Source organism: Vigna unguiculata, chromosome 7 (genome assembly GCF_037176805.1).
Source record: "Vigna unguiculata cultivar grain cowpea cultivar isolate G323 ecotype 2 chromosome 7, ASM3717680v1, whole genome shotgun sequence".
Lineage (NCBI taxonomy): Eukaryota > Viridiplantae > Streptophyta > Magnoliopsida > Fabales > Fabaceae > Vigna > Vigna unguiculata.
Window position 1 is genome coordinate 42,937,760 of NC_140798.1, and position 24,643 is coordinate 42,962,402.

General features: G+C 30.7%; 4 protein-coding genes and 1 non-coding gene across 5 annotated transcripts; 2 read left to right on the plus strand and 3 right to left on the minus strand.

Annotated features, from left to right (window-relative positions):
• The first annotated feature begins 3,971 nt into the window (after positions 1-3,971).
• Positions 3,972-6,005, plus strand: LOC114189904 (alpha-L-fucosidase 1-like). Its single transcript, XM_028078633.2, has 3 exons — positions 3,972-4,574; positions 4,668-4,907; positions 5,177-6,005. Exons 1-3 carry the CDS (start codon positions 4,018-4,020, stop codon positions 5,853-5,855), a joined length of 1,476 nt encoding a protein of 491 aa, XP_027934434.1. The 5' UTR covers positions 3,972-4,017; the 3' UTR covers positions 5,856-6,005.
• A 6,548-nt stretch (positions 6,006-12,553) lies between these two features.
• LOC114192835 (U5 spliceosomal RNA) lies at positions 12,554-12,669 on the minus strand. The gene has a single exon (XR_003606154.1). It is a non-coding gene; the product is annotated as a U5 spliceosomal RNA (small nuclear RNA).
• Positions 12,670-12,868: 199 nt separating this feature from the next.
• Positions 12,869-14,422, plus strand: LOC114191413 (DNA N(6)-methyladenine demethylase ALKBH1C-like). Its single transcript, XM_028080585.2, has 3 exons — positions 12,869-13,051; positions 13,330-13,674; positions 14,010-14,422. The coding sequence occupies exons 1-3, from the start codon at positions 13,013-13,015 to the stop codon at positions 14,217-14,219; spliced, it is 594 nt and encodes a 197-aa protein (XP_027936386.2). The 5' UTR covers positions 12,869-13,012; the 3' UTR covers positions 14,220-14,422.
• A 117-nt stretch (positions 14,423-14,539) lies between these two features.
• Positions 14,540-17,649, minus strand: LOC114190068 (cytochrome P450 704C1-like). Its single transcript, XM_028078833.2, has 6 exons — positions 17,228-17,649; positions 16,242-16,457; positions 15,843-16,133; positions 15,431-15,751; positions 15,138-15,341; positions 14,540-15,010 (listed from the first exon to the last, which is right to left on the minus strand). Exons 1-6 carry the CDS (start codon positions 17,534-17,536, stop codon positions 14,828-14,830), a joined length of 1,524 nt encoding a protein of 507 aa, XP_027934634.1. The 5' UTR covers positions 17,537-17,649; the 3' UTR covers positions 14,540-14,827.
• A 1,329-nt stretch (positions 17,650-18,978) lies between these two features.
• Positions 18,979-23,795, minus strand: PRH75 (DEAD box RNA helicase (PRH75)). The gene is made up of 14 exons (XM_028080739.2): positions 23,125-23,795; positions 22,521-22,655; positions 22,297-22,437; positions 22,036-22,147; positions 21,390-21,460; positions 21,147-21,301; positions 20,949-21,060; positions 20,713-20,814; positions 20,565-20,625; positions 20,309-20,477; positions 20,137-20,233; positions 19,947-20,041; positions 19,647-19,780; positions 18,979-19,512 (listed from the first exon to the last, which is right to left on the minus strand). The coding sequence occupies exons 1-14, from the start codon at positions 23,653-23,655 to the stop codon at positions 19,289-19,291; spliced, it is 2,139 nt and encodes a 712-aa protein (XP_027936540.1). The 5' UTR covers positions 23,656-23,795; the 3' UTR covers positions 18,979-19,288.
• Positions 23,796-24,643: the final 848 nt, after the last annotated feature.

Genomic DNA, 24,643 nt, shown 5'->3' on the forward strand with positions numbered 1-24,643 from the left:
TTTAATTTTATAAGAAATTATAGAATAAATTTAAACTTTTTATATTTTCTCGCATAATTAAAAATATTTAAAACGGTTTTGTTGACGTAATATAGTAGTATTTTAAAAAAAATCTGTCCATTAAAGAATTGACCTACATTTTACAGGGACAGGTCAACAATATACACCCAAAACAAATAAATGACCGTAGAGTTCCGAAAATTTCAACGAGTGAGGCTGAAGTTAATGCGACTTCATTCATTTTATACATAAAGCGTGCCTCCGATTCCATAAATATATACAAGTTCGAGATAAATTTACAATGGAGACAATATTCCTTTTGTAAAAGAGTTTGTCTTAGAAAAAGATTAGTTTAAATTTATTTTTTAATATAGTATTAAGGTTTATTTAATTTTGTTTTTGTGTCATTAGGTATAGGATGGCTATGGGATCATTAACTAATATTATATTTTAATTATATTAGTCTGGATTTTAAAAATAAATTAGTCTGGATCAAACAAATGGAAAATCAGCATCCTCATTAATACTAGATGTGATGATTCAATGACTCTGCCGCATGCATGGTGATGCTCACGGGTTACACGGGCCAAGCATAGGCAAGGCATGCATGATGCATAGTTATGCTTATGGGTTACGGGTTAGCCCAACTTAGGATTCAAGATCATGTCACGACTCATCTTTTTCTCCGATGGATTCATGAATCCGACCTATATTTTATTATCTCTAAAAAAACTAACTCTCTTCATTATTTCGATATTACATATCAGCTTTTTCAACTTATATTTAATTAATACTAAATTTTTATTCAATCATCACAATTATATACAAATGACGGTAATGTTTGATCACTTATAAAATTGTAATTATGTTAAAGATTAAAAAGATAAATATGTCTCATCTAATTCATATAATAGATACCTCACTTTGTTATTTGTCTGAAGAAAAAAATAAGTACTCTCATGCTAAGTCTGCATATGAGACATTGTTCATTGTAAAGCGTGTGGTCCTTCTTAATTTTATTTTAAAAATATTTACAAAAATGAAAAGAAAAAAGTATATTTAAAATATCTTTTACTTCGATTTTTAAACGATATAAAATTATTGATGTGATAAAAAATGTTTGTAAAAGAAAACTTTTCTTTCCTTAGTTTTATACGGCTTTAATAATGCATTTTTTAATTATATCTTAAACCCTTACAATAATTTTTAAATAATTAAGATAAAAAAGTGAGTAATATAAAAAGTTATGTAGTTATTATCTTATTAAAATTAAAATTATTGTATTTTTATTTCTTACACAATAACCTAAAAATACATAGAAAACGAAATGAAAATATTTGATTGATTATACAAAGTTATAAACACGTAAATTTATAGTAAAATATAATGATCATTAATTATATAATAAGATCTGTGTCTTATTTATATATTTAATATTTAAAATTGCAATGTACCTTTATTATAAATATACAATATCCACGAATATACAAATAATAAAGTGTAATAAAAAATAAAAACAGTTTTAATAACATTTAAAAAAATATATTTAAGTCTAATACAATTCTTCTAAAAATAAAAAGTTACAAAACAGTTGTATAATAAACTAGGTTTTGTAATAATTATCAATGGCCCGGCTCTCGGTCAATTATTAAGGAAAAAGTATGTTTTTAGTTCTCGATTAAAAATTACAATTCATGTTTAAGAATTCATTTATTTTTAAATCTGAACATATTTTAGTTTCTAAATTTTAAGAATGAATGAATGTAATTTCTTTAATCTATTATATTAATTTTGTTTTAGTTGTCATACGTGTTTTATGATAGTATTGAAGTTATTTATATTATTTGACACATTCACAGTTCAATATCTATTGGTAGGGATGGCAATTCAGGACCGGCTGGCCCGTAGGTCTGCACAAAAAAATGCGGGGCAAGCTGGGATGTTGAACTCGCTAGTCATAACACGCGTGGGCTAAAGACGAGGCGGACGAGCTGACCTGCAAGTCTGCTTACAAAATTATATGTTCTCATTTTTGTAGTTCTCACATCATTCATCATGTTATTTTTTTAAGTTCCTTCTATTTGTTATTATTATTATTATTATGTTTATGTATAATCATTGTATATAAGATAATGATTTTAGTTATTGAATATAGAATATCTTTTTTATTCATTTTTAGGTACATGTCTTGTAAGGTGACATGTTTATATTGTACTTTAGCTATAATTTTCGTTGTTATTTTTCTTGTCTTTTATTAGGTAAACTAATTAGAATTATTTCGATAGAAGATGAGTATCAATTATTATGAAAAAATAAAAAAGTTTTTATTTTACTCAACAAAAAAAAAATTTCGCTCATCATAAATGCGGGTCAGAAAAGTGAACCCAATATTAAACTGTGGGGCGGGTCAACTCGGCCTGCACTTTGCGGACCAAAACGTGGGGCGGGCCAAAACTGGTTGAGCTGACCCGCTTTACCATCTCTATTGAAAAATATATTTGACACCTAAAAAAATTTAACATAATTGAACTAGAAAAATTATATTCATCAACTTTTAAAGTTTAAGGATCAAAATATATTGAAATTTAAGATAGACGAATTTTGATTTTGAATAAAAGTCGAGAGACTATGAAGATGGTTAATTCAATTATTAATTTTGGATAATTATTTTGTTATTGGACTCTTCCACGGTCCCTATCAATCTTGCTGTGTAAAACAAGAGAATCCTAAACGAGTGTCGTTGGTGCTCCTCACAAATAAGCTCTAGTTTTGAACATGCACCACTTTATCCGCTAGATGACACCTTCTAAATTCACGCCATAAAGTGAAAGCCGCGTGTTGAAGCTAACTTTTTGGCTCGTCAGTGCTACTGTGGAACCACGATTTCAACCCGTGAATAATTGGAATGCATGTATGTCATCAACCATCACAATTTACACAAAAAGTTGGGACCCCAACCAAACTTCAAAGCAAAATCGAATCTTTACTTTCCCTTGCATATATATATATATATATATATATATATATATATATATATATATATATATATATATATATATATATATATATATATATATATATATATATATATATGTATGTCGTTATTCTATTTTAAACCCTTTATCCCTGTTAATGCTTTCCATTGTTAATAACACAAGCTTATCCACATTCTCATAAAAACCGTAACATACTTCTATTTAACACCATGAATTATAATGACACTCGTTAAACTTTTTGTTTTCTGTTCTTCTTTATAATTTTTTTCTATTTTTTGTCAATTTATTTATTTTTTTAGTATTTTTTAAGTTAAAACATTAAAAAAATCAGGTATATTATTTAAAAAACTAGTTATACATTAACTATAATAACTATAATGAAAAATTAGTATATTCTTACAAAATTATTATTTTATCTTTTGTCTAAGTAATAAATAAATAAAATGATATAAAAGTACATTATGATGACAAGAGAGAAAATGTTTTCACCAAATATTATTATAATTCAATACATTAAATATCAATATAAGTGTAGTTTTTTTATAATTTTGTCTATGATTTACTTATGCTTTCATACTTCTTTTTATTTAATTGAATCTGTATTTTCTTAAAATAGAATTCAGGTTGTCTTTTCGGTTAAATCGGAATTAACACTCTTTGCATGTACCATTAAAAAAAAACAGACAAAATCAGAGGGATTCTGAAAATAAAAAATCATTCGAATTTTAACATGTCATCTTACAAATAGTTAATATAATTTAAGAAAAAGATCACATCATCTCTCTTAAAAAAATAAATAAAAACTCAATTAAGTACACATAAGCTAATCGTAGACTTAATTATAAGAATTAAATTATCAATTAAGTCAATAATAATAATAATTTAAAAACAAAAGTGTAACAATAATCAGAATAACTCTCTCTGCCACAACATATACATATGTTAGCTCCCAAAACCGCACTTTACAGATAGAGTATATATAGAAGTCTACCTAAAGAAGTAGGAGAAGAACACGAGCATTATGGTTAGGTTTAGGCTATGGTGGTGTTCTCTCTTGATTACATTCACGGTCTTATTTCAAGAGCTCAGATTTTGCAGTGGTTGGAATGTGCAAACCCCAACACCCCCTTTGCCAATTCTCCCTCTCCCGACATACTCCCAGATTAAATGGCAACAGAGGGAGATCATAATGTTCCTCCACTTTGGTGTCAACACATTCACCGATAGAGAATGGGGCACTGGACAGGAAAACCCAGCAATCTTCAACCCCACAAGCCTCAACACAACCCAGTGGGCCACTGTGGCAGCAGATGCAGAAATTTCGTTGATGATACTAACTGCTAAACACCATGATGGCTTCTGCCTTTGGCCTTCCAAATACACTGATCATTCTGTCATCAGAAGCCCCTGGGAAGGTGGCAAGGGTGATGTTGTTGAAGATTTTGTCAATGCAGCCACTGCAAAAGGAATTGATGTAGGGATCTACCTTTCACCTTGGGATAGACATGACCCTAGATATGGTAATGATTTGCTTTACAACCAGTATTACTTGGCTCAATTGCAAGAGTTGCTCAAGAAGTGAGTTCCCATAATTTCTACTACTGCGTTTGCTAATTGCTTTGTTTGATGCTGGTTTTAATTAACCGTGTGTGGTGGACCGTGCCTTTTTAGGTATCAAAATGTGAGAGAAATTTGGTTCGATGGAGCAAAGGGTGCCCAGGCAAAAAACATGTCCTATTATTTTTCAGATTGGTTTTCTATGGTGAAGGAGTTGCAGAGCTCCATCAATATCTTCTCCGATGCCGGTCCTGATGTGAGGTGGGTGGGAGAAGAAACAGGTTCTGCAGGATACACGTGTTGGTCTACCATTAATCGAACCTCGTTGTCGATTGGAAATTCCACCATCACTCCGTAAGTTCTGCTTCTAAGCAAAGCACTCTTTGAAAAAGTGTCACTTTTTCACTTTGTTTGTTGCACTGAACTCTATAGTGATATAGAATAATAATGATAATGTACGAAAGGTCAAGCTTCACTAGCAGGCTAATTTCTTTATCAGAAAATGGTGGAATAATGTACATCTAACAAATATCATTTGAATAAACTTTGAAACATTCTGAAATGATTTTAAAATTATGATAAGACAGATTTAAGCAACGAGGGCATTTGGTTATGAATTGCAGGTATTTGAGCAGTGGTGATCCAAAAGGGACAGATTGGCTGCCAGCGGAATGTGATGTCTCGATTCGACCGGGATGGTTTTGGCATGAGTCAGAATCACCAAAAAAGCTGAGCGAGTTGCTTGATATTTATTACAACTCAGTTGGGAGAAACTGTGTTTTACTTCTCAATGTGCCTCCAAATAAAAGTGGCCTTATAACCGATGTTGATGCTCAAAGATTGAAAGAGTTTAGAACTGCAATTAATACTATTTTTCGACGGAATCTTGCTGAAGATTGTTTTGTTAAAGTTAGTAGCCAAAGGGGGGGTTTTGGAGCAGAAAAGATGGTAGACAGTGACCACTTGTGGTCCTATTGGACCCCAAAAGACGATGATGGTGAAAAGGACCATTGGATTGAAATTTGGGCAAGGGATGGGAATTTTTTGAGATTCAACGTGATTTCAATACAAGAGGCAATTGGACTTGGTCAAAGGATCAAACGGCATGAAATCTATGCGGATGGTAAATTGATGGTGAAAGCAACAACGGTGGGTTACAAGAGGCTTCATAGGCTTGATGAGGGTGAGGTGCAGGCTCGTGTTGTGAGGATCAAAATCAGAGAATCAAAAGCAGTGCCTCTTATTTCTTCTATTGGTTTGTATTTTGATCCTTTTTGGCACTCTAAAATTACCGTCACCTGAACTACCATAACTGCATATTCAAATATTGTTCTGTCGGTAAAGAACAGAAACAAATTTACTTTCTTCTAATTTCAACATTTCTACATCCACTGCTCTTCCTTTGTTTTGTCATAACGAGGAACTTAATAAAAATTTAAGATTTACGTGGCCCATGCTGGTGTTATTATCGGAAATTGAACCTTTTTTAATTGAATTTTTTAATATCTTATCATTTCTATATAGTTATTTATTTAATATCGTATCGAGGCCTTCTAGAGTAGTTAATAAATATACATTTATAGCTTTGGATTCAATTTCGAATTTCTAATTCACGGATCGCAGTAAATTGTATGTTATTTTCTTTAAATGATTTAGAGATGATTGTTAGTGAATAAAATTAAAATTTATAAAAGTTTGTAAATTAAAAAAATATTTTAATAGAGGTAAAAGATAGATTATTATATTATTCTTTATGTAATAAGTAGTATATATTTAATATTTGTATGAGTTATAATTATTTTGTTATTTTTTTACAACTAAAATTGAAAGAAATAAATTATGAAAAATAATAAAATAATATTTTTTTCATAGAATATTGTAATAAATAGGGGATTGGATCTGCATACAAGGGCTTGAATCCCTCTCCAACTTTACCTATATTCATTCCAAACTGATGTTGGATCTGAACTTGTATGTTGGGATTGGTTCCAACAACCACGGATTGATCCTCTTAATCATGCTACATTGTAACATGTGAATAAAGCATAACTCAGGGTAAAATGGTCTTTATATCACTTTTCCTTTCAAATTTACTTGTATTGTGCAGATCGCAAAAGTGATATATCTCGTTGCCGTTGTTTTCGCTTCTTCTTAATTCAACGCAATTAGAGATGACAAATAAACTCGTGCCCGTGGGTATCACCCGAACCCGTCCCCGTTTTGACGGGGAATCCCCGCTTTGACTGGGTATGGGTATAGGTAATACCCGAAATTTTCAACTGGGGATGGGGATGGGGATGGGGATATATATATACCCGCCCAAATACCCGTCCCCGCTTAAATTACTAAACTATTTATAATTTATTAAATAATCTAAAAAATATATATAAATAAATAATATATTTACACATAAAATATAATATAATATAATATAATATAATATAATATAATATAATATAGTATATATACATATAAATAAAATATACTTTTATATATATATATATATATATATATATATATATATATATATATATATATATTTACACATATACATGTAATATAATATAATATAATATACATATAATATATATACATAATAATATAATATAATATATATAATATATACGTATAAAACAAATTAATCATTTAACTAGTGAGATCTTTTATAAACAAATTTATAACATTACAAATTTATAAAAATTTAAAAGAAATATATATATATATATATATATATATATATATATAAAAGCATAAAATATCTACGCATATACATATAATATATATACATAATAATATAATATATATTATTATATTTATATTATTATATAATATAATATAATATATACTTAAAATAAATATATATCTATAAAAAAAAAAAAAAATATATATATATATATATATATATATATAAACATAAGATATCCACACATATAATATATATACATAGTAATAATAATATAATATATAATATAATATAATATATATAAATAATTATATATATATATATATAAACATAAGATATCCACACATATTATATATATATACATAGTAATATAATATATAATATAATATAATATAATATATATATATATATAACATATTTCTCATTCTCTTTATTTTTTGTTATATAACATATTGGCAATTGCTTCAGTTTTAGATCCAAGGTACAAGATGGACATGTTAGAATATTATTTTTATAAATTGTATGGTAATGATTTTGATCTGAAACTTAGTAGGATTCGTCAAATGTGCTATGATTTGGTTTTGGAATATCAATCAAAAAAGAATGAAACTTCTTCTTATAGAGCTACATCATTGGAGTTGGGAAAGGATGTTGATAATGATGCGAATGAATTTTTAGAGTTTATGGCAAAAAAGAAAAAATCTAGAACTACAGTTATGAAAACAGAGTTGGATTATTACTTGGAAGAAGATAATTTGTCGGTTACACAAGAATTTGATATCCTATCATGGTGGAAAACAAATGGGTTAAAGTTTCCAACCCTTCAAGCAATTGCAAGGGATGTTTTAGCTATTCCAATAACAACTGTAGCTTCTGAATCTGCTTTTAGTACTGGTGGTCAGATATTAACTTCTCACCGTAGTCGACTTCATCATATTACTATAGAGGCTTTGATGTGTACAAGAAGTTAGATATGGAACTCAAACCATCTAGGTAAGTTACTCAAATTTATTAATATTTTTTGTTAGTATTTTTTGTGAATTCTCATCTAATATTCTACATTTGGTGTTTGTAGGTGTTAAAAAATTAAAAGGAAAAGATGTTCTCATGAGTGAAAATGAATCTGATGAAGAAGGTACATTATATTCTAGTAATTAAAATTTTCAATTTCAATTATTATATCATATCTAATTTTTCATTTTTTTTCTATGTGTAGGTGGATCGAATGCAAATGAAACCACTGATCATTTGTAAAATTAATAAATATTTTGGTTATTATAAAATTTTAGTAATGTGTAATTTTTTAGCTTTTATATAATTATTTGAATTTTATTTAGTTGTTATTTGATACTTTAATTTGAGATTTATACTATTATAATATTTTTCTTAATATTTGACATCATGGAAATCAAAAAGAGTATGTTATTTTAATATTGAATATTTTGATAGTATCATGATTCCGTTGGTGTGATTTTTAAATTTTTTTTATAAAAAATATTTAATTGATATATGGAACAATAAAAAAATGGGTATGGGTATGGGTATAAGAAAATACCCGTTACCCGGTGGGGATGAGGATGGGTCAAAAGTTGTATACCCGTTGGGTTTGGGGATGGGGATGGGGATGAATTTTTATTATGAGGATGGGGATGGGATCATGATACCCGTACCCGCCCCGCCCCGTTGCCATCCCTAAACGCAATCGAATGTCAAAATCATCTTGTAATCCATCTTTCCTTTTTTTCTTAAACAGGAAATGAACTAAAGCGAACAGAGCATGAATGAGGGTAAGCGGATGAAATATTATATTACTATTTTATCCTTATAGTAAAATTTAATATATTATTATTTATTATTAATGATTATAAGTATTAAATGTAAATGTATTATTTGATGAGATTATAATTAAATTATTATATGTATTTAAAACATGTTAGAATGGACCTCAACTCTTTCTTCATATACATGGAATCAGCTACAATCTTAATAGAATCAATCCCAAGTCCTTTGCATTAATCATGGAATAGGTTGCAACTTGCGTGGAAATTGATTTCATTTTTTGAAATGATCCTTTTTTTCTATATATAACAAGGGTATAATTATATTTTCACCTCGATTATCTCCAAATTTCCTCAGTTGAAGAGAGATTCAAAAATTTTTGCATCTCGCTTTTCCTTTATTTCTCTTGCTCTCAAATATGTCAAAATGAACATGTATATCACACGCAAATCATTCCTTCCTTATCCTTTAATACATTGTCCCATCCCAAATAAAAAAGTCTTAAAGTGGTGTGTTTGAATATGAAATTGAATTTGAAAAAGTTAATAAAAATGGATTCGAGAGAAAATGAATGTGAATATAAGATTGTGTGGAGTAAGGAAAAGATTATATGATTTGAGTGGATTTGAAATAAAGATGTGTATATGATATGACGAGTATAATAAATTAAAAGAATATTTTAATAGATAAAATTGATTATTACAAATTTAATCTTAAAGATAAATGTAATATAATTTCAAAGGTAAATAGTAGAACTTAATTATTAAAATGAAATAGAAGCTATTGTTTAAAAGTAAAAAATATAACTTATTATTATTTTTAATATAATAATTATAATAATAATTATATGAGTCAACGTGACCTTCTTTTTCCTGTTTTACAGTATCTCTTTGACAACATATACACAATCAAAAAGTGAGGGGCAGTTTTGCTATTTCTTATTCGAGCAATAGTAAATAAATCATTGCACATTTGTTCATTTCAACAAAAACAGGATATGAAACTCTCCCGCGTATACTCGTTTCCAATTGCTTTCAAATTCATCGAAACAAACAGGATTGTCACATATAATTTCATCCTCTTAAACAGAAAATTAATGGAAGCAAACACATCAACATTTTAAAGGTTACACTATATTGATTGATGTAGTTAATGTCACTAAGTTTCGGAGAAAAAGAAAATTAGTCTGGGAATGAATCTTTTCATTCCATTGTTAAATGGACATTTATGAATGTAAAAATTCTTACTCTACCATCTTCAAATTGTGTAATTTCAAAAATAAAAAATACTTTCTGATTGCATAATTTAAAAATCATTTTTATGTTTTAGATTGCATAATTTAGAATTATTATTTAAAAAAAAACTTTAAAATTGTACATTTTAAAAATAAAAAATAACTTTAGAATTACGATTCAAAAACAAAAGTGTACTTGTGGTTCATTGGGGTTCAAACCTAGAGGAGTGAAAGCCTTGGTGAATTGATTAATTGATTCGGATTTAAAGTAGGAAGTAGAAAAAAAAATGAATTCCAACAAATTTTAGAAATTGGAAGCCACTTTTGGCATAGTTTAACTTTGTTATTTTTACTGGGCATGGAACTAATTTATATTTATATTATTCTCAATTAGACTTAAAATTTGTTTTTAATGGAAGTACACTCATACAGATTTTATTTATAAATAATAGAAAGTGATGACCGAGAAGAATATTTTATAATTTGTGCTTTGCTTTCAGTAATGTTTAAGAAGTGGTTTTTTGGTAATTTAGGTTTTAGACAATTAATTGTACTCATAACATGGGTTAGCTTTATTAGCACTATGGCACTCATAACAGTCTGTTGTGTTTGTTTGATGGAATTATCTATTTCGAAGTAATTGCAAAGATAGATTAGGAGGTAAGATGGATATTCGTTTAAGGGGATACGAGAGTGAGAAAAAGAATGATTTATGCGATGGTGTAATTTTTAAATTCTGTGTTGTTGGAGTATATTTGATAGAATAATGATATTTTTATCTATTTTTCTTTTATTTACTTTTAATTTAATACTCCAAACAAAATAGATTTTATCTATTTTTTGATCCATTTTATCTACTTTTCTTTATCTACCATCACATCACACACTAAAAAAAATTAAAATAAATAATTGAAGAGTGATTCAAATGGTGATTAAAAGTGGATCAAAAGAAGTGGATCAAAATATTATTATCCTTTATTCTAATGTCATGCTTTGAGACAGACCCAAACGAGAGCATGAGAAGAGATATAATCTCATGACCTTGTAATGGATCGAGACAAGAGTATCGAGAGAAGGATTTGATCACACTTCATAATAAATTTATTAAAAACTATGTCCAAACTCACCTACCTTAATATTGATCTTTACACTTCTTAGGTCTGATCTCAGATACTATAGACCTAATTCCACCATAAATACTTCCATAACATTATTAATAATAAAAGAAAACAACTTTCATAATTACTACTTAAAATTTATTACAATACATTACAAAAAATATATATTATTTTTTTATTTTTTTAATTTTAATATTAAAAAAAATAATAAAATAAATATCATTTATACAAATATCAATTTATACTACTTTTTATATATTATAAATTTAGTCTATCATTTTTTTAATATGATAATATTATCGGTTTCTAAAATAATTTTAAGTAAAATATATAATTTAATTATTAATGATAAAATTATTAAAAAGTAATTAATAAATAACTTTTTATATTTAAAAAATTAATGAAAATTAAAAAATATTTAAACAATATTTAACGATTTCTTAAATCTTCAATAATCTTCAAATGATAATTAAATATAGTTTTTTTTCAATGATAATATAATATATTTTGTGGTTATTTTTTGAGTTAAATATATTTTTTATTTTTTCATGAAAGTTGGAATTAGTCTTTTCGATCCTCTTGCCTAATTTAGTTTCCAAACATTAGAAATGTGTGAATTAAGTCTTGTTAATCTCAAATTTAATAATGAAATTTAACCATAATTTAACCCTTATTTTAAATTAGGGACCAAAGATAAGAGAACACTTATTTTCTCATTCACATAATCTACCAACAAGATTTTGCACAAATTTTTCAATACTCAGATTTTGTTTCCATGAATTTAAACACATGCATCATAATTGTTTCACATGAAAACTTTGCTTTGGTAAAAGATAAATTATTGAATGAAATATATTAGATTTAATTACTTTTACTAAAATATAGATAATTTTGATAATAATGTTTTAACATTTTATACATACTTATGTTAATCCAAATATTTAAATCTAACATTAAAGTAAGATAGGTGCAGATACCAACTGCTGTAAATTTTTTTATCCGAACTTAGGTGGGAGTAATGATGACAGCCCACACAAATATGAAGTACATGCTGGTGCTTTTGGTACCATTGACCCAATACTCCAAAGACAAAAATTTGAAGGACTTTATTAGGATTAAATATTGAAGGGCTTACATATTGAGATGTCCAATAAAAATATGATATTCAACTTTAAACTAGAATTGCAGGATCTAATAAAGATCCCTTTACAAAAATAGGCGTATGCCGCTTAATGTGACAAATACACGGTATTCTTTAGTAAAAGGCGAAAGAATAGTTCGCTTTGTATTTATCACACAGCTCCGTGCTTTTATCACTCCAAGCTGTTCCCATTTATAACATATAATGGATTTTCTTTTTCTGTATTGACCGGTGTGGGCTTTCAAAAAGTAGCAAACACCACAACAGTACCTGTCATGTGGCTAAGTCTAGAGTATCTTTTATTTTAGGTTTCTCCTCTTTCAACCCAAAGTCAATTAAAATGTCATTTTTTTTCTGCAGTGCTTTCTCCAGTGATGAACTTAAAGCCGTTCAAGTTTATGCTTTTATTGTAAGATACTGTTTGAAATTGGTAAGATACTGTTTGAAATTGGTAAAATTGAGAAGCATGAGGAATGGACAAAAGGGTCGGTATTGAGACCTGGGATGGTTCTCTTGAAAAATTTCATAAGCCATGATGAACAGGTTCTTCATTTTCATTTGCTTGAGTATGCAGAAGACTATTTTGTAATTCCTTATAAAATGCTTCACTTGACAGCACTAGTAGGGCAAGATGATGCATATTCTGAAATTGGCTTATTGTGTGTAAGATGATGATACATTGCATGCAACCAATTTTTTCTACTCTTCATTGTTGGGTTGTGGCATAATGCAATCCATTCATAAAAGTTTGCCTCATTTATCCGTAGTGTTGCACCATAACTTTACTTCCATCAGCTGAAAATTTATTCTACTGCTTTTAGGTGAACATAGTGAAAGTTTGTCGTGAACTTGGCCTTGGCCTTGGAGGATTTTATCAACCAGAACATGCAAATGCAGCGAAACTTCAATTGAAGATGATGTGTCTTGGTATGGATTGGAATCCTCGGACCTATAAGTATGGAAATAAACGAGTATTTGATGGCAGCATTCCACCTAGTATTCCCATTCACTTCAGTAAATTAGTTAGAAGAGCAATACATGAAGCTCAGTCTCTGACTAAAAAGAAATATAGAGCATGTAAATTGGAGGACGTTCTTCCTTCTATGACTCCTGATATTTGCGTTGTCATTTTTTATACAGAAAATGGAAAGCTTGGTCTTCATCAAGTTAGCTCCTATACTTCCTAAACTTTGCATTTTCATTTTCAAAACTCAAGAAAATATATGGCTCTTATTGGTTATTCTAGTCATCATAGTAATTGTTTTAGTCTGTATTATCTTATTCATCTATTTTCAGATTTCTAAATGCTAAAGCATTACGTGGTATCTTGTACTTTTGGTATAAATGAATCATACCTTTACTTAGTGGCTCATGATTTGCATTTACCAAACTCAAGTTTTTGTGTGAAATATATCTCATTTTTTTTTTTATGTTAGTTACTTTATATTCTATAATATGCACAAATTCTCTCAAGCATCTAAATTGAAACTGCTTGATGCAGGATCGTGTTGAAAGCAGAGAAAGTCTTCGAAAAGGGTTGCCTGTTGTGTCTTTCTCTATAGGTGATTCAGCAGATTTTTTGTATGGAGATGTGAGGAATGCACATAAGGCAGAGAGGGTAATACTAGAATATGGAGATGTGCTAATATTTGGTGGTGAATCTCGACGTGTTTTTCATAGCGTGCGATCAGTTTTACCAAATTCAGCTTGAAAGGAATTGCCGAGAGATTCTGGACTTTCTCCTGGTCGACTCAACCTTACATTCAGACAGTATTAATGCAGTCTAATCTATTTACTTCAAAGAATTGCTATTTATGTTGTTATAGACATATTTTTTATACTAACTAGTTATCATTGTCCAAGTGAATAATGTTACATTGCTAGCATGAATGTCACTTTTTTGTTTTCTTCAAATTAGTACTCCTTTATTCAATCAATTTTTTAAAAGACAAAGTTGCTCCGATAAAATTGAGTGTTGACACACATAAAGGATGAATGATTTAATTTGAATGGAAACGGATATATCAATCATACCAATCTAAAGAGGCCATACTCGGTGGTCTTGTTAAGTATTGATGGATGTATCATTTTGAAAGGTAATTATCCTGTTATTACCTTTCACTGTCAAATGCATGATGTTTGTCACATGTAAATTCTTGTGAAAACTACACCAAACAAACATACATAAGTTCGTATGAACTTAAAAATAAGTTGATGTTTCGTTAAACATTTGAAAGGAATAGAGAAGCATGTATAAGCTTATATTTATGTTCTGTTTACTTTGTTCTCTGTTAAGGGTGAGTTCCTGCAAGACCCTCATTACTCTCTCCGAGAAGCATAAACGTGCAGGCCACCTTCAATTTGTAGAGTAAGCATGGTTCTGTATTTCACTGATTTGTTTTGGTCTGCCAGTTTGAAGCTGTGACTACCTAAGAGGAGTGTAGAATATATTTTCATCTGTCTGTATGCAAACTCCTTCCCCAGGCAAATTCTTGGACCCGCCTGTGTCACAATATCACAGTAAGTCTCAAGTTCTGTAGACTTCTAGAGCGCAAATCTTATGAAGTGAAAAAAGTTCTGGTTATTTTATTTTATTGCATAAACAAAAGTAAAAGGTTTAATATCATACGTGAAAGGCTGTGAACTTAAAAGGGCTTTCCTTCTTCAAAATTCCATTCTCATCAAGCCATCTCTCTGGCCTGAAATTTTCAGCATCTTCACCCCACAAGAACTTCATCCTTCCCATGACATACGGTTGGAATGACACAAGATCACCTTTCCTCACGCTAAATCCATCTGGCCACGTGTCATCTGAAAAACAAAACTTACCTTGCTACAAAAGCATCATAAAATTGGTTAGCAAAACTCATCACTCACAATGATTCATATATTCAAGTTAACGATGTAATGTAGCCTTATTACCACTGGAACTGCTGGATGGAGCCTGACTGTTTCATTCAATGAGGCATGTAGGTACTGCATCTTTTCCAGGTTCTCTTCAGTTACTCTAGCTGCAAGTTCATCAATGGTTGATCCCGCTGCTACATTTGTTGTCTCTCTAATTTCTTGTGCAATCTTCTCCTGCACGTGAGAGTTCTTGCAAATCTCATAAAAAAACCAGGAAAGAGTAATTGCTGTTGTATCTTTCCCTGCAAGGATAAAGCTCAAGGAAATGTCTCTAAGGTACTTTAGATCAGTTTCTTTCAATTCTATAAACCTTGACAACATGTCTCCTTTCACCACCTGTTAAATATTCAGGTTGTCAACAAATTAGTACTATTCCTACACAAAACACACAACTAACAATCGCCATAGTTTTAGTATATGTGCTCACAGGTAAATTATCTTGTGGCTTTTGGTCTTGCTCTATCTTGTTTCTGATTAGTTCATAAACGAATTCATCCATCACTCTTAAACTTTTCCTAAGAACTGCTTCTGATCCAATGTTCAAGAACCGCATAACTCTCCAGAGAATGTTAAAATACCGGTACATGATAGCAGCACTTGCTTCATCAAACGCAATGGAAAACTCCCTGCCTTCTATATAGGTTCCACGCATGGTGTCCAGATCAACACCCAACATAACCTTGCATACAGAATCTAGAGTAGCTTCCATGAACAATTCCTGCCGATAAGCAAGAAGCGGATGAGACCGTGATTTGTGATTGTGAAGTAACAGAAAGGTGTTGTATTTTTTATTTGTGTACTGCAGTTGCATTAAATAACATCTTACCTGCATGTCAATAATATTATTTGAGATTGCAGCTTCAGACACGATCTCTGCAAGTTTTAGTGCATTAGACTTGAACGCTGAATTGCTGTAGTCTCTCAACATTTTCGTTGAGAATTGATAGCTTGCTGCCTTTCTCTGATGTCTCCACTGCTCCCCATCCACCGTGAATATACTATCTCCAAGAAAATCTGACAAGACACTATGGTGATACCAACCCTGCCACATAATGAAGAAGTTTTCGAGGCTGAATCACACACAAGGATATATGAAAAAGTTCGTTCACTTTCATTTATGTATACCTACAGTTCTTGATCATAATAAGGATTTTATCCTCCCCGTGTCGATAAATGATATTTACCTACAGTTCGTACATTTTATCTTCAACCGAAATATAATATTTAATGATAAGAATGGGAGTATAAGAGCAGTAAGAATCAAACTTCTAATGATTTTGTCATGCAATCTCTAGTTTCATGTCAAATTCAATTAGAAAACTTCCAGGTTTTTGTGATGGTTTTATCAGTCCTAAACAGAAAAAAAAAAATTCAAGTTTATATTTGAATCTTAAAGCCTGCATTATCAGTCCAAACAGCAATTCGAATTTGTATTTGAATCTCAGTTGGCACCATTAGTTCAAACATGAAACAACAACTCGGATATATTTTTGTTTCTATTTATATATATGTAAACGGGTGTGTATACACTGCTGCAGCTTTATAATTCAATGTAATTGGATTCCACAATTTTCTACTGTATGGTTAACGTAAAAGACATCTATTTCTCTCAATTTTTCACCCTTTTCCCTGTGTAAGATGTAGAATTTGGCATTAGTTAGGTTGGTGAAGTTAGAACTCTGCCAGCACAAAGTAAAAACTATTGGATTAAACAAATACGATGAATCTTTAGACATTTTTGCATCCGAGGCATCAAAGAATTTGCGGTTAATGAGATACCAAATTGAAGGAATACGCAAAGATGATAGTTACCTTGCCGTAGTTTGAGAAATTTGTGGCAAGGAAATACTCAATATTAACAGGGTTTGCAGTGTAGACCTCACTTCTGTTGAAGCTAAGCAACCTGTAAGTTTTTCTCTGGTTTGTACAGTCGATCATGTAATCCAGGAGTCTGGTAAAGTTGAAAAGTTGGTGTATGACTGTGCCAGCAACCGGATGGTACTTCCTTTTCTTGTCGAAAAATCTAATACCAAGGATTTTTACAATAACAGCAACTGAGATAACAGCTATTACTGTTGCAAAGAGTGGTTTCAGAGCAAGGAGAAAATCTGTGAGCTTCATCTCTCTCTCTCTCTTTCTGAAAATGGGTGAAGGAACTTCAATCCAAATACGTAGAGTGGATGCAAGCAAATTTCCATGATATCATACTGAAGTTTGACTAGTAGGTTTTCTGCCAAATCGGTCATTTTCATGGTTTCAAAGTTAATAATTACAATGTAGTATTGTTGAAGTATAAAGACTCGAAGCATAGTTTTTGTTTTTCTTTATTACTTTTATGTCATTTTGACTTTATTTTAGAAAGTGCTTAATCTTTTATTTTGTTTGTCTTTATTTTTTATTGATGTGTAATTGAATCTTGGATCTCACATCTTAAAAAGTAATTTAATTAAATTAATTAGAAATAAATAACTAAATGTAAAATAAAGAATTACAATAAATTTGAAATTCTTCAAAATATGAAATAAGATTACTTAAAAATAGGGAAAAAATACCTCTCAAAAATTAAAGAAAACAAAATTAAAGGTTAGTCAATTATAATATATCGGCATAGCTATGTATTATATTTTTTGATAAACATTTATTATTTATTACTTTTATATTTTTCTATTACAATATTTATCATATTTTTGTCGTTATTATTTGTTTAATTCCAATGTTTTATCCATAAAAAATACTTTAATGTAAGTTTAGAGATCTTTTCTGTTTATATATTTTTCCTCAGTGAAGAATTTAAGCGTACTTAAACTCACATTTAACTCGAAGAAAAGAATGACTAAATCTACGATTTAAAAGAAACAAATCCACAATTTCCAAGACTAAATTAAATATTTAATTTTTTTTGTTCATGAGACTTTAAATAAAAATTAGCTAATGTGAAGTTCGATTAAAAGAATCATCAACACTTTCAACAGAAAAATAAAGTAAAGTATATGGAACCTAACTTTTTTCCACAATCAAAGCTGTCGGCGCATACCAAAGTTTCTTCATTTTCAGATTTTCCAATATCATTCTTTTCTCTTCCACACAAAAGTATAAACAAATGAAAAAATGAAAGTCAGATGGAGAAAATAAAATTGACATGTACAGTCATTTAATCAACCCGTATTTTCCATGGAATACAAATGTGTAGGGAATGCATTGTGCAGATTACTGCCCACAAGTTTCTAACCAACTTCTACAATGTTTTCCCAATTCAATGAGAAATATTTTACAGAAAATAAATTTGGGAGAACGGTTTTAGCCAACAAAACTAATTATCTTCTCTTTCATATTTTACATGTTCATTCTTTCAGTCTTAATTATTCACTCACCTCCACTTTCTATCCCCTCTTCTAATCTTCCATTCTTCCTCGATCAGCTGCTGTAAAGAAACATTTAAAGGATAAATTTTTAACAATATAAGTATTCTGTTTAAATGGTTTATCTACTATCTACATTTTCTTTCGCAATACTACGGTACACATGTAATTATATGGTATGCTTTATGTTTTGTAGTCGGTGCATTAACAGAAGACGCGGTAATGTCTTTCCTGGTCATATTGTAAAAAATATAGCATATATAAATACTAACACAACTTTCTCCTGTGGAAGTCAAAGAACATTAAAAACCTAAACTTAAGCTTCCCCGTCAAAAAAGAATAAAAAATACAAAAAGAGGAATCAATAACAGAACAGTAAAACATAGAGTGTGTTAATGGGGGGTCACATTGAATCCATCTTAACTTGAATCCTCCTTAACCTAGCCAGCATCAAATATTTCATCTCCACGTGGCAGCCATGCAGTAATGCTACCAGACAGTGCAGAGTGAAAACTCACCATCTCTTTCCACCCCAGTTTCCACGACCACCTCTTCCACCACCATTGGAAAACCTATCATTTGAAAATCTACCGTTCCTGCCTCCACCGCCTCTTCCAAACCTGTTCCCACCACCTCGGCCACCATCACCAAATCTGCCACCTCTTGATTGATCTCTCTGTTGCAAACGTGGCAGAGCCTTCAATACCTCTAGACTTACATTAGCAGCATTTTCCTGACCTGATGAACAAATGTGTTTCAATGAAAAACATAACCAAGACAAAAAGCTATATGCAAAAATGAATTCCCATACTCAAATCCCAAAGTCAACAGTTATGTGGAAATTAACATCCAACATTTACGCCAAACTTTACCACTAAGATATGTATCTAAATCTTCAGCTGGTACATCAAAAACTGCACCATTTCCATCAGCAGTGAGTGAAAGACCTTTCACAGCCTCCACCTTCTCTTCAGGCAAAAATCTCCTCAAGATTCCATAGGCAAAACTGTTATCAGCCAATGAAATAGTAAGTCAAACAAGTTCAAATTGTTCACATAAGTCCATCATAATCAAAACATAAATGATGTTGATTTCTTAAGATTCTAGACAGTTATTTAAAGCAACACGTAAACACCATATGCGTAAATCAGGGGCTATAGTAAGGTTCTCACGAAGGAGTGAAGATTGGTTTCCCAATTTCAAGAAGCAATGTAACATAGTTCTCCATGGATGTGAGAAGTGATCTTTGCTTTATTTCGGTATAACCCTGCATATTATATGAGAAAAAATTCCAGTCAGAAAAATATTGAATGATTAAGGTGAAAAATAAACGGAGAAAACAAGAAAAGAATATTGACTCACAACAGCCTTTGCAAGAGCCTTTGCAAGCAATTCAACAACTGTTAAACCAGAACTCTTCAAAAGCTCTTCAGCGGTTTCTTTGAATGCAGGAATCACACTGCATTTATTATATATGTTAACAGCAAAATATAGCACCGAACACATTAACAAAGTTTGCAAATAACAAGCATACCTATCAGAAACTTGGGTAATCATTTCAGCAGCTTCACCTCCAACAGCTTTAGCAATATCATCAGGCCGCGGGGCAGATATGTGCTCAAATTTTACACCGGACTCTCTTTCTATTTTAGATATATTAGATCTTTTTGGATCATAAAGGGTAACAGCAACCCCAGTATTACCTGAATAAAAAACAAACCACAATATAACCTTAAAATTGAATATCACTATCTGATAATACACGAAAAAGAAAAATCCTGTAAATATACCTGCTCTTCCTGTTCGTCCAGAACGATGGATATAGGACTCTACCTCCCGTGGGAACTCACACTAAATCAAAATACAAATATCAACATACTAGGTTGTGACAGAAATAAGAATGATGTTATACATTGCACGTTTATCCATCAAAAGTACCTGGATAATTAACTGAACATCATTTATATCAAGACCTCGAGCTGCCACATTTGTAGCAACTAATGTCATGAATTTCCCAGACCTGAAGCCAGATAGAGTAACCTGCAGGGGACAGGACACTATTTAATAGAGAATATAAAAAACAATTGAAATAAGAACACGTTATGAAAAAAAGAAAAGTTCTACGTAACAGATAAAAAGACAACAACTAAACCACAATTCAGGTAATAGCTCACCTCACGTTGTGCTTGTTGTATGTCACCATGGAGAGCTCTGGCTCCAGGTAACAACCCTGCAAGCTGAGAAGCAGACTCCTTCGTCTCGGTAAATATAATTGTCCGGCCTCCACTGAACCAGAATCATAATAGTAAACATTAAAATTCAGTATAACTATAAAAGACATCCTAAGTTGAAAATTTGAAAATAAAAATCACCTGCTATAACACCGAATAATGTCCGGGATAAGTTGGGACCTGGCAGAAGCAGAACAAGGAAGAACAATATGCCTCACATTGGTACTAGCCTTCATTTTTGTATTTCCAACAAGGTCAGCAGTTTTCTTATCTGGCTTCAGAAATTGTGCAGCGATCTGGCATGAATACACATCAGATAACATTAAATACCTTAATTATAAGGTCCCATAAGCAAAAAGAAGAAATCATCACGTAGAAGCATACATGTTTAACCCAGTCTGGTAAAGTAGCGCTGAAAAGAAGAGTCTGAACTTTATTAACATTCTCAACCTTACCTGCAAAAATATCAATATCAAATAATAGACAAATGTGATACAGAAAAATCCTACCATCAAACATTTTGGATAAACATCAAAACTAAGGTAATCCAAATTAGAAAGCATTGTGTACTAGAAGATATGAAAAGACATTTTGAGAAGTTCTAAGGGTTGGGTGTAAGAAGTATTGTTGAATTGAAAACAGTTGAATATATCAGAATGAAAGAGACTTGGAGAAAAAAAGTCGTCCTGCCACTAATAAAGCATAGTCAAGGCTATAGGACAAAAAGATAATAAATTAAGCAACAAAACCAAGACAGATTAGGATGTTGAGCATATGAAGAAAACCATCAAATTATAACTTACGAGTTAAAAAAAGTGAACTCTATACCATGAGGATATATTATCACAAAAAGATGACGAGATAAATCATTCTTGTAAAAACTATAACTAACTACAACTAACCAAGCAATATCAATAATTTATAAGACGTATAAATAGTATTAGTCTCACAAACACAATCTTAATATATTTGACACAATAATTGATACTCAGCAACAACAGTGGTCCATTCATCAGGGAAAAGGAGATACCTAGAATCAACTCAACATCTTCAACAAAACCCATCCTCAGCATTTCATCTGCTTCATCAAGCACACGAAATTTCAGTTGGCTCAGATCTATATTCCCTCTCTCAATATGATCCTGCATCAATACATGCCAGATGAAAATCAAAAGAATTGTTAACATTCGTCTTCAACACACAGTAAAACTTTCAGGGTACTGAAAATATTGACATATATTAAGGAAATAACTGAGTAGCAACATATATCAACTAGTATTACTGCAATTACCTTTACACGACCTGGTGTGCCAATAACAATATCAACACCTCTTCTAAGCTTAATTTCTTGAGTGTTATACGGAGCTCCACCATACAAACAACAAGAACTCAATCCCATCGCCCCACCATAAACTTCAAAATCAGCATGCACCTAAAGCACAACACTACTTGTTAAGAAGGACAATAAATTCATCATACAATCAAAAATACCAGAACTCATTCACATAATCATACCTGACAAGCCAATTCCCTAGTTGGAAGAAGCACAAGAACGCTTGGAGTTCTCCCGTAGCCCGTCTTTCTAGAAGACTTAGCCGGACCATTTATTAAAGACTCCAATATGGGTAGCACAAATGCCAGAGTTTTACCCTACAGTTTCCCCATACGAGGCAAATGAGGTCAAATAAAACCATTACACCATTCAAAAGCATGCACTTTCAAATACAACTGATTAAAGAATGGTTCAATTAATTATATGATCCTGTTAAGGGAAAAAAAGCTTCCTTAAACTCGTTACAGTAAAAAATCCTTTTCCTAACCCCTACAAATACCATTATTAACTCTTTAGTTCGTTCAGTGCAGACTAAGGACTAAAATGGGATAATTTTAAGTATAGAGATACAGGATCGAAGAATATCTAAATATTACCTCATAAAAATGATATGTGTATTAGAAATGGACCTAAACCCCTTCAAACCAAACATTCGATTATTTTCTCTTAACCGTTAAAAATATGATCAAGAACTTTCAAATACAACTCGATATCTTTCTTAACACCCCAATAATCAAAGAAATTAAAAGACGATAACAAGGGTTTGTGATAAGAGTAGATGGATACCTGACCGGTGCGAGCCCGACCAACCAAATCAGAACCGTCGAGAACCAAATCGAAAGTCATGGCCTGAATCGGAAACAACGATTCAATCCCCTTCTCCTTCAACTTCAGCCTCAACGGTTCAGATATCCTGAATTTGGAGACCGCATTAGGATCCTCCTTCTTCTCTTCTTTTTCCTCTGCTTCCATCACCAAAGGCTGTTCCTCGGACTTGGCCTTTTTCTTCTTTTTCTTCTTCTTGTGGTCGTCTTCTCTAGAAGATTCGGGCTCCACAAGCTCGGAACCAGTGTCTTCGTCGGCATCGTTGGTCGCCGCCATAGCCTCTATATCTGAAGCCTTACGCTTCTTCGCCTTCTTCTGAAGCTTCCCCGAGACCCCATCTTGGTCGGGATCGGGGGTATTGGGATCGGAAAGAAGTTTAGAGGCGCTCTTCTTCTCTGCAATGATTGGGGATTGGTTTTTGGCTTTCTTGGCGCTTAGCTTCTTGTTTTCTTGGAGAGTGGTGTCAGTGACAGAGAGAGAGACTGAAGGCATGGTGATGGCGGCTGAAGGAGAAAGAGTAAGAGAAAGAGAGAGATTTTCTCCTGCTTGAATGGGGTTGTGGCTATGAGGTGCAGAAGCAGGAGAAGAAAGAGGAGTAAGCGGCGAACGAGGTTTTCGGGTTTATGGTTTTAGGGATGGAAACATTCTTATACACTTCCCAACCTCAAAACCTAATTCTCTTTTTCTTTTTTTCTTTTCTTTTTTTATTTTTTTCTTTTTTGTTTCACCACCGTGTGGTCACCTCAAGCATCAAAACCTAATTCTTTTTTTTTTCTACTAAATGTATTAAAGCGAAAATAAATAAATTCAAAAGTTATTACCAATCTACCATAAATAGTCAATCAAATTATAACAAATGTATAAATATATATATAAATATAAATGCATATTGTAATGAGTCTACGTTAAATGAGAAAATAATTTTTAATTGAAAAAATTGTTAAACATAAAAAAAAATTATCTTTTATTTTTAAAAATAATATGTTATTAAAAAATATATAATAAAATAATAATTTACATAAGGTTTAATTAATTTTAATATTTTTCTTAAATTTAATTGGGTTTTTATTACATTTGTTTTATATAATAAATATTAAAATATTTCTAATTCTATCATTCTTTTAGATTAATATTTTATTAGTTAGATTATCTGACATGTATTTATATATTAAAAATATATAAGATTTTATAACTAATTTAAAACAAAAAAATAAAAAATAAAAACTTAATCAAAAAGAATGTAAAAAGTTTAAATATTTAATGAATAAAAACAATAATAATAATTTAATTAAAAAAATAAATTTCTTCAAAATTTCTTAACTAAATATTGGTTTAAAATCTCTAACAAAAACTAATTAACTTACCGATGAAACTGTCACAAATCTTGATAAAGAAGTCTTTGTCTTTGATAAAGTAAATTTATTATTTTTCTTTTCTTCTTAATTTTAAGACACATGTGTATGTGAAATTTTATTATAAA